Raw genomic sequence first — 10,963 nt, forward strand, 5'->3', positions numbered from 1 at the left:
AGTTGTAAATGATTATGCTAATTATTTTGCAGGAAAAATTCTGGAACTGTAGCAAAAACATGCCTTTATTTTATACCCTCAGGGAGGAGGCGGGTCCAGAGAGACAACGGCCCCTTGAATGGTCAGTTACATAAGCATTGCATAACACTTGGGTATGATTACCTGGACTACTCATACTAAATTGGTTATTTTTCTCTTAAAGTCACCTTGCACACTATATCAAAAGGACAATAAAGATACACAAAACATTCTGACAAAAAAAGTGTTTTTATTTATTTCAAAGCTTGTTTCATTCATTGTTCATAATAATGCATTCCAAAAACAATTCATTCTCCCTTTTCTAAACACACCAAGGGTGACCTAATAAACTATTTGAAAAGAATAAACTTGGAAAAAGAGGAAGAAAAACAAAAAAACAAACTTGGAGCATACTATTGTATTAATCCAGGACTACGCATATCATAGGGCCTTCTTCCTGTGCAGCACTAAACACACAGGAGTTTAGCTAGGGCATCTTTCAGCTGCCAGATGCCCAGCAAGTCATGTCCAGCCTCAAGGCACTCCTTCAGATTTGAGACATTTTGAGCACGGAGCCAGGATAGCGACTTCAGGGCCAAAAGGTGCCACTCCTCCCAGGCTTCCAACCTGGACCCATGGAGCCAGATCAAAGCCAAAACAGTGGTCCACACTTCGTGGTTCACCTGCGCAGGCATTGACTTTTTCATTTGGTACTTGCTCTTATCCAGCACTTCTTCCAGTGTTGGTGTTAAAATCCAAGAGCCACAGGCTGTCTGAAGGGATATCAGCCGGAGCAATTTATCTCTTTGCGACCGATAACTGTGAGCAGTCGATCCATCGGTCTGCATCCCGTCGACCGCACACCCGTCTCCTTGCGAACGATAACTGTGAGCAGTCGATCCGTAGGTCTGCAACCCGTCGACCTCATCCCCGTCCAACTCTATCTGAGTTGCTCTTGATGCTCCCCGGGACATACCACCACAACATGGAGCTGCATGGCTACCCGGCGCCGGAACGTTTCTGCGTAACAGTGGTCCCTGCACCATCTGACAGTTTCCTCTGTTGACAGCGATGAAGGCGGTGAAGGCACTGCTCACTCCTGATTCGATGCTGAGTTCCACCACCTTCTTCTTGACTTCAGCCACCTGCCCTCGCTCGCCTATCTGCTCCAGGGAGCGAATCAGGGTCCGAGCCCCCAACCTGTGGGCTGTCAGTTCGGTCTCGCCCTTTGCTGGTTTGAGACTGAAGTGGAGCTGGCACTCAAAAGGTTGGTCAGCCAGCCTGTACCTCACCTTCACACTGCCGTCACTGGCACTTGAACTCTCTCCAGTGAGCTGGGCATAAAGCAGTGACCTCTGACCCTGGAAAAGGGATGTGATGGGTGGAGACAGAGGTGTTACATACACCCCCACTGGCAGGTTCCACTCAAGGGAAATATCCACCACAACAGGCTGCAGGGCACAGCGAAGTGACTGCATCACTTTGGGTTGCATCCTCTCGGTTACTGTGATGAACTGGGCATGACCCCCTCCCTGCTTGGACATCCCATTGATGAGAGCTGAGCTGGCCCCTTCCCCGATCCCAAAAGTGAAGCACCTGTGAGAGCTGGCATTCTTCTTCACTAGCTCGATGACATCCTTGGTGTTCTGCACCTCACCGTCAGTGAAGACAAAGAGTTGTCTGGGGTGACCGGGAATGCAAGATTGCTCGTATATATGTCTGAGAGGCCGCAGGATTTCTGTTCCTCCCATATCGGCTTCCATCATCTCCACCTTCCTCCAAGCCTCCCCCATGGTGTTCTGGTTGTACTCCACGCTCTTGGGGAAGATGTGATTAAAGTGATTCCCAAAACCATAGATGTTAAAGTAGCAGCCCATGGGCAGACTTTTAAGGAGGAGCAGCAGAGTATCCCTGGCACTTCCGATGCGAGTATGGCCATGCCCGGTGGCCTGCATGCTTCCAGAACGATCCATTAGAAAGAGGAACTCCCCGCATGTAGTCAATGACGACATCACAGCTTTAGGGAACTCTGGGTACAAGCTCAGCATGACCACTGGGTCGCCCATCAGAGAGCCAGCTTCGACAGACTCCTGTCCCGCCTCCACTACAGCAGTGGGCCGGTGGGCGTCTTGATAATAAATCAACAGCTCCACGTCTCGGTCAAACTTATGTCCTGCAGCCAGGCTGACCGTGGCCTTGGTTTGCTCCCTGTTGAGGTACTGAAGAAGTTCCAGGGAACAGTTTGACTCAACTTTAGTGACGGGTCGTGGAGAACTCATTCGGGCCGAAAAGGACAGACTGTAGGGCGCTAGAAAAGCTGGGACGGAGGTCACCACCGGAGGCCGATGACCTTTCCATCTACCTTGAGGTTGGTAGCGGGGGTTAAGCACTGCAGGCAGACAGAACCTGAGACCACCGTCGGCCTCCAGAGCCAGCTCGGTGACGTATTGCAGCCTGATACAGGCACTCTCCCCTGGAGGCAGACTGCCCACGCTCAAAGAGAACACGTCGGGGCTCTGCTCGCTCTCCTCCAATAGGAAGGCCTGCTGGCCTGAGCTCAGTGCGTCATCATAGTCCTCCCGAGCCCTCTGTTTCTCCTTCACCTGGGCCACAACCTCTGACTGTCCGATCTTTGCACTGAAATGACAGACAGCAGCATCGCCAGGAAGAGGGAAGACAAAGATGGCCTCTATGGGGCTCTCCTCCTGGTTCTCATACTGCAGAAGGGAGGTCACTGTCGCCACATGATCCCTCACCTCAACCTCCACCTCAATGCCTTTCAGAGGAACCTGATCGTTACAGGAAGAAAGCAAACCTTCACAGATCGCCATAGTGTCTGTACCAGCAAGAAGAACCTAGAGGCTTAGAGCAGTGGAATATATAGGCTGAGCCAGAGCCTTTTGGAGGGAGGAGTTTCAATATTCAAATGGTACCCACCGTTGACCCAGCCCCTTTATGTCCCCCCCCCCTTGCCCAGCCCGGCGCATAGCCAAAATGTTAATGACTTTGACCATTGCTTTGTTTGGCCACAAGAAGGCACTGAAAAAGTACAAAAACTAAGCTACCCACGTGTAATGCTAAAAGTAGTTTTAGTTAGTATCACTTTAGTTAATATCACTACATTATAGAAATACTATGTTACAAGTATGAGTCCTAAATTCAAAATGCTGGCATGCCTACTTGAGTAAAAGTGCAAAAGTATTAGTATAAAAAAGTAGCACACAAAAAGGAAAAGCCACAGTATTTAGGCTAAATGTATTTAGGCCACATCAATTAAATTAAGTTCAAAGGAGCTTTATTGGCACTCAAAAACAGTTGAGAAGAGGTACAATGTATACAGTTGGAGGAGCACAGCATTAACAGATTAACAGTAGACGTTATCTCAGTTTAAAAAATAATCTGTGGGTGATGAATTAGCAGTTCTCATCACTACATTGACGTTGCTGTTAAAATGTCAAACCGTTATTTACCACACTGTTTTTCAATACTTTTCATGACAATCATGACATTTTGTGAGAAAAGGCTTCATCACAGACAGATAGCCAGGATGTGGGGGTGCGGGCATTGACGCTGTGCAAGCTCTACTCTAATGAAAGTGCTAAGAATGTGGTTTGGAGAGAAATCAATGGTTACATAGCCTATGTTTTCACACATGGCCCCTCCCATTCCCCTTCTCTATCCATTCTTCAGTCCGTGTCTTAATGATTGCTGTCCAAACTCTACTGCTCTGATCGTATTTCCTGTCACTCACATAGATTAGACCATGGGCTACCAAACCCTTAGCTGCAGGCCCAAAAGGGAACTTGTGTAAAGAGGTTGTTGCACTAACTTACTCGGACTACTCATACTAAAGGAGATTGTTTGTGTTAGCTGTACTAAATTGATATATTTATATATATATATATATATGTATATACACGCACACACATATATATATATTCAGATCATGCTGCGCTGTCCAATCTGTGGAAAAGCATTCTATGCCTTAAGGAGGCATCTGAACCAGAGCCACGGTGTCACTAACCTGCAGGAGCAGAGACATATTCTACGCGGGGCTGAGGGCCCAGCAGTGGTGCTCAGAAGGTGCCCCTGTCCCTTCCCCGGGTGCAGATATCGGGGCAAGCATCTCCACTCCCACTTAGAGGCCGTGCACTCTGTGAGAATGGCAGAAGGATTTTCATCGGCGTCCCAGGACATTCGCCGCATAATTGAACAGTCAACCAGCCTCCAGCCGCCAGTGGCCACCAACTATGAGCTCCAGGAGGGAGGTGGTGGCCAAGCTGTGGGCAACCAAGCTCCACCAGGGCCAGCACAGGTCCCACCTGCCCCTAAACAGAATTCACCGGCACCAGCACAGTTCGCACCAGCAGCACAGCCTCCACTGCCACCAACACGAGAGACGCCATTAGCCTAGACGTGATTAAGATCAAATTGTCGTTACGTTGTCAACGTTTAGTTGTTTTGTGCCCCAAATCAACCAGTGTTTATCTTGACATTTTTGTCATATCAAACGATAATAAAGACACACAAACATTTGTTAGGAGATTTTTTTTTTATTTATTTCAAAGCTTGCATTCATTCATACTGCCCCAGGCAGAGTGCAGTAATTACGTACAAGAATTATACTGAAGAATTATTGTTATTTGTTCTTGAACTAATTGTTCATCCCCCAATATCATATCAGGCAAACAATAGGCGAGAGAAATAATCCGGGGTGTCCGAAAACGTAGTTGCTGCAGGCTCTTCTTCATATTTCACAGTCAGAAATTGCATCTTTAACAAACCCGCAGATGCCAATATCAGTCCATCAAGTCCATCAGGCACGTCTGCTGAGTATGGTGAGTGGTTATTTGCACGGCTGCTGCCCTGCTGCTGCTGCTGCTGCTGCTGCTGCTGCTTTTCTAATTGTTCATCGTCAATGTTCAGCGTTGTGAAGGCAGTCAACGTATCCCTGGTGCTCTTCTTCTTCTTCTTCTTCTTTTTGGGGGCTTTGGTCAGATTAGCATTTTCTAAGAATTCTAAGGCTGTGGTCAGAACTTTGTACAACAGAGTCTCAATAGCTCCCCAGATGCTTTTCTCTTCATACACACACAGAGATTGCCTTTTGACACGTTCCGTTGTACTTTCGCCGAATGACAACCTTTCAGATCTGGTCACCATGTTCCACCAGCTCAGTCTAAAAATCACCTCGTCCCTTGAGCTGGCTGCACCCAAGCCGGCTTTTTTGAGACCTCGTCGCACAGCAGATGCAAATGCACCCAATCTCTTAAACATGGCCCTTTTGTACTTTTTGTCCTTGTATATCATCTCCACAACTGTTTGGAGCCCCGGGAAATGGGAGTACCCGATGCTCTGCTCTGTGGGTCCTTCAACAATATTCAGATACCATTCTACCTGCAGATGAATATTTGGTATGGTCCCCCCGGTGGTAATGATTCTCCTGACCAAGGAAGCCATGACAGGTTTAATTGTTTTTCCAAATTGGTCCCATTCACATTCATCAGTGCTCCAGATTACATCCTTTGGCCATTCACATTTATCGCTGCTGCGGGTGCTATGCTTTGAACATAATGGTAGTTCAGGACAAAAACTTTTTGGCGTGTGTGCAAGTTCAGATGAAAGAGCATGGACTAAGCTTTCACCCTTCTGGTCCCATTTGTGAGCCAAATTGCCATCCACATCAGCGTACTCAACGATGCGACTCGAGGTTTCCAGCACCACGTAATACATCAGGGAGGTCATAGCAGCCCAGACCTGTCCAGCTTCGAACATGGCCAGGGAGTACCTTCGGATCTCTTGCGTTACGGGGTAGCCAAATGAAATGGCCATGTTTTTCTCTTGTTTTGTGTCATTTCCTATCAAATACATTCGGAAATATATCACCCGATTGTCCTCTCCTTCCTCCCAGCTGGGGTTTTGGGCATCAAGCAAGCCTGCTTGCTCCAGATCTCTGCACAAGGCAGATGCGAAAACTCTGCAACTATTGGTCAAAGCTGAATTTAATGGAATGTATTCGGGAAATTCATCTGGTCTTAAGTTTAAATCTGTCAATACGTATGTAGCACCGGCGGTATACCTTCCAAATTTCCAGCCATTGTTTCCTCTCTCTCCTGTGAAGATATTTACCTTAACATGCAATGCAATTGCCCAAACAGGGATCTTCATCAAGGCTTTAGCTACAAAGCCTAAAAGAGGTTTGAAATCATCAGTGGACAGTTGTTCCTTCTGCTTTTCCATGATTGTGTATGAATACCAAGGGAGAGTGACACAAATAATAACCAGGAGATTGAGAATAGCGGGACACTGCCCAAAGTCACCAAGAGGTGCAAGAATGACCAGTATCTCAGTGAATCTAGCTATTTATATATGCCCATAGCTCACACAGATGTGGGCGGTTCCTGAGCTGTACCAGTGGCTTGTGGAGATCTGTGTGGATACTGAGCTGGTAACACGGCTCGCGCCAAACTATGCAAGACTATGCCAAAATATGCGTTTCCATCTTTGGCTCAACAATCGCCTCTTGGTTTCAGGCACAAGGCTTATGCTTGCAAATGGACCGTAGGCCTGCGGAGATGCTTTGCTAGTTTTCTTTTTTCTTTTTCTTTTTCTTGCTCTATGTTGTTCTCCAGTGATTTGGTTGTCAACACATCTTTTGCCTTTCTCTTTGTAGGATTTTTTTATTGGTTGTTTCTCGCGGAGCCAAGAGAATTGTACCACGGCACTGCACACAGAGCAGGAAATACTTGTATCAAATCCATCCCTCGTAGCATATCCAGGAAAGCTTTGGAGGTTGATTCACCCAAGAACATCATTTTGTCCACGATCTCTATAGCTGCTCTGTAACTGCAACGCATGTCCTTCAGCGTCAAGCATTCCCTTTCGTGAAGAAGGCGGGATTGTTGAGCACAATGGAGTACATGGCTCACATCTGACATCAGGATGTCTTGCAGGATGACCTTGTTCTTTCTTAAAATCAGTGTGTATGACATGCCTGGCTCGAAACAAAATCTTCTTCTGTTTGTTTCTTTCCAAACCATTGCTGCCGCGTACCATGGCATTTTCCTCAGATCAGGAAATGTTCTTAATGCATCTGATCCGTGTAGGAGAAACAGGAACTCGCTGCAAGAGGCTTCACCCTTGGCCAGAATAACCTCCAAGAGCTTTTGAACTGTTTGTGAACCGTCTGAGTTATTGTAGGCCATGTGCTTGAGGTCACCATATTCCCCACACTCTAGCAAATGTCCCTCGTGTCCAAAAACCCTCTGTAGGAGATATAGGATGTCGTGCCCGAGTATGCACTGAAGTTTTTCAGAGTATTTTCTGATCATATCGCCATAGCTCTCACTGGGATATCTTGACTCCATGGCCAAGTTTGAGACGGCCGCCCCTCACGTGCCTTTCAGTTTATATATACTTGAGCAACAGAGCTATACAGCTGGTTGGGAGCGGACCTTCGTTTGCCTCCAATAAGTATGTTAAATTGGGAGCATGTCTTTCGCTTGGATATCTTTCCTCTTTCTCACTTGATAACAGCTCTGCCTCCACTGGCTTCACGGTTTGGGCCCGCCCTCACATCCCTTTCGCAACCAAGCTCCACCAGCACCAGCACAGTTCGCACGAGCAGCACATGCTCCACTGCCACCAACACGAAAGACGACATTAGCCTGGACGTGATTAAGGTCAAATTGTCATTACGTTGTCAACGTTTAGTTGTTTTGTGCCCCAAATCAACCAGTGTTTATCTTGACCTTATTGTCATATCAAAGGATAATAAAGACACACAAACATTTGTTAGGAGAAAGGGCGTTTTATTTATTTCAAAGCTTGCATTCATTCATACTGCCCCAGGCAGAGTGCAGTAACTACGTACAAGAATTTCACTGAAAAATGATTGTTTTTTATTCTTGAACTAATTGTTCATCCCCCAATATCAAATCAGGCAAACAATAGGCGAGACAAAAAAATGGGGGTGTCCGAAAACGTATTTGCTGGACACTGCTTCATATTTCACGGTCAGAAATTCCATCTCTAACAAATCCTCAAATGGCAATATCAGTTCATCGGGTCCACCGGGCACATAGTATGCTGAGTGCATTGTAGAGTATGGTGAGTGGGTATTTGCACGGCTGCTGCCCTGCTGCTGCTGCAGCTTTTCTAATTGTTCATTGTCAATGTTCAGCGTTGTGAAGGCAGTAAACACAACGACATCTGTGTGGATACTGAGCTGGAAACACGGCGGCTCAACGATCGCCTCTTGGTTCCAGGCATGAGGCTTGTGCTTGCAAATGGACCGTAGGGCTGCAGGGATGCTTTGCTAGTTTTCTTTTTTAGTTTTTTTTCCTGCTCTATGTTGTTCTCCAGTGAACACATCATTTGCCTTTCTCTTTCTAGGATTGGTTGTTCTCGCAGAGCCAAGAGAATTGTACCACGGCACTGCACGCAGAAGAGGAAATGATTCAGTAAAATCTTCTCCTTGTAGCATATCCAGGAAAGCTTTGGAAGTTGACTCACCCTTGCCATACATTTTGTCCACGATGTCTATAGCTGCTCTGTAACCGGAATGCTTGTGCATCAGATCCATGTATTCCATATCGGTAACAAGGCGGGATTGTTGAGCATATTGGAGGACACGGCTCACATCTGTCATCAGGATCTCTTGCAGTATGACCTTGTTTCTTCTTAAAATCATTTTGCATGACATACCTGGCTCTAAAAAAAATCGGCTTCTGTCTCTTTCTTTCCAAACCTTTGCTGCTGCGTACCATGGCATTTTCTTCAGATCAGGAAATGTTGCTATTGCATTCGATCCGTGTAGGAGAAACAGGAACTCGCTGCAAGCGGCTTCACCCTTGGCCAGAATAACATCCAAGAGCTTTTGAACTGTTTGTGAACCGTCTGAGTTATTCTCGGCCATGTGCTTGAGGTCTCCATATTCCCCACGCCCCAGCAAATGTCCCTCGTGTCCAAAAACACTCTGTAGGAGATATAGGATGTCATGCCGCAGTATGCACTTAAGTTGTTCAGAGTTTTTTCTGATCAAATCGCCATAGCTCTCACTAGGATATCTTGACTCCATGGCCACAGTTTGAGACGGCCGCCCCTCACGTGCCTTTCAGTTTATATATACTTGAGCAACAAAGCCATACAGCTGGTTGGGGGCGGACCTTCGTTTGCTTTCAATACGTATGTTAAATTGAGAGCATGTCTTTCGCTTGGATATCTTTCCTCTTTCTCAGTTGATAACAGCTCTGCCTCCACTGGCTTCACAGTTTGGGCCCGCCCTCACATCCCTTTCAGCTTATATACTTGAGCAACAGGGCTATATAGACAGCTGAACTCACATGAGTTGTTCTACACGTGCAGTCATGGAAAACATGGAAGAGGCACTCAAAGGCATGATGTTGAGAGACAAGGACATCACTGAGTTTTCCCTGTCCCTGTCAATTCAAATGAATATCACTGATGGTTTCATGGAATTCTTTTATGATGATGGACAAAACACAAAGGTGGACAACTTTATAAAAGATACATTCGCTAGACCAGATGAGTTCCCTAAATTATGTACATCTGCTTTGAGTGATAGCTGCAGGGAATTTGTCTCTGCCCTTCGCGGAGATCTGGAGAAAGCAGGCCTGTTTGTGCCACAAACATGTGAGAGGAAGGACATGAAGAGCGACGTGATATTCCGAATGTCCCTCAACTTGAGCAAAGTTGCCTGCACGAAAAACACATGTTTTTCTTTTGGTCCAGCCGCAACTCAAGACATCCGAAGGTACTCCATGGCCATGGTCGAAGCTGAACTGGTCTGGGCTCATCTAAATGCGTTGATCTACTACATACTGGTGGGATCCTTGGGACGCATGAGGACTGAGGCAGACGAAACTGCGGCTCACAGAACGGAGATGAAGAGTGAAAGCATAGCTGAATCTTTTTTGTCTCTGCGTCCATCCCTGCCCCTGCCCCCGCCCCCGCCCCTGCCCCTGTGCATGCCCCTAACTGGGAACAAATACCCCTCAATATCAATACGTTTCCTGAAACCCGTCCTTGCCTCCCTGGTTAGGAGAATCGTTACAGCCGGGCGGAAGTTACCAGTGTTCACCGTGCTGCTGAGATTTCAAGGGAATTTTGATGGACCCACAAGCCTGACTTATCATCAGTCGCCTTTCCCCGAGCTCCAGCAGGTCCTGATAAACTCCCACAGTCAGACAGATCCAGACAAGCACCATGATAAATGTTTATCTCTCTTACAGAAGAGTTGGGAGGAGTTCGCGTCTGCTGTGCAAAAGGATCTCAAGAGAACCGGCTTTGCTCCAGCCAGCTCGAGCGAGGTGGTGACTTTTGATCTGTGCTGGGGTAATCTGGTCAATCAAACCTCAACGATGTACTTCGGCCCGCAGGTGACGGAACCCGTCCTAGGACAATCGCGGCGTAGGGTCGAGGAGAAACTCATCTGGGCAGGTCTTGAGAATTCCATGTACTACTTTGTGGTCAAAGCCTTCCAAGCTCTCTATCGCAACCAGGAGGGAGCCTTTGAGCATGGCGAGACCAACTGAACACACTCAGCCAGCGAGGTGCCTCACGGAATGGGTCTTCTCAAGGAAAATTGGTCAACGGGTCAATGTTGAATAAATGACAGTGTTAGAGTTCAGGAGACCTAGGGACAACCCCTCATTACAACCAAATCAGTATTTGTGCTATTTGTGATATGAAATGAACAAAATAAACCCTGAACACCAACAAATAAAATGTTTACTTTATTGAGTAAGATCTGTTCATTAAACTTCGTGCAAGATAGCAGTTATTAAATATGGTCTTGGGCACTCAGAACTACCACATCACATCAGGCAGGATTTGGCAGATATGTATAGAGACACTGTGTGATATTTTAAGAGATGGAATGTATTATTGTGGACTATGATTGAAATCGACCTTTGAAATAAATAAA

General features: G+C 46.6%; 1 protein-coding gene across 1 annotated transcript; it reads right to left on the reverse strand.

Annotated features, from left to right (window-relative positions):
* Positions 1–485: 485 nt before the first annotated feature.
* Positions 486–2,849, reverse strand: LOC308290042 (von Willebrand factor A domain-containing protein 5A-like; the record flags this gene model as incomplete). The annotated part of the gene is made up of 1 exon (XM_080731818.1): positions 486–2,849. One exon carries the CDS (start codon positions 2,847–2,849, stop codon positions 486–488), a length of 2,364 nt encoding a protein of 787 aa, XP_080587944.1.
* Positions 2,850–10,963: the final 8,114 nt, after the last annotated feature.

This window comes from Nannobrachium achirus, assembly GCF_963921795.1.
Source record: "Nannobrachium achirus genome assembly, chromosome: 1".
NCBI classification, from domain to species: Eukaryota; Metazoa; Chordata; class Actinopteri; order Myctophiformes; family Myctophidae; genus Nannobrachium; species Nannobrachium achirus.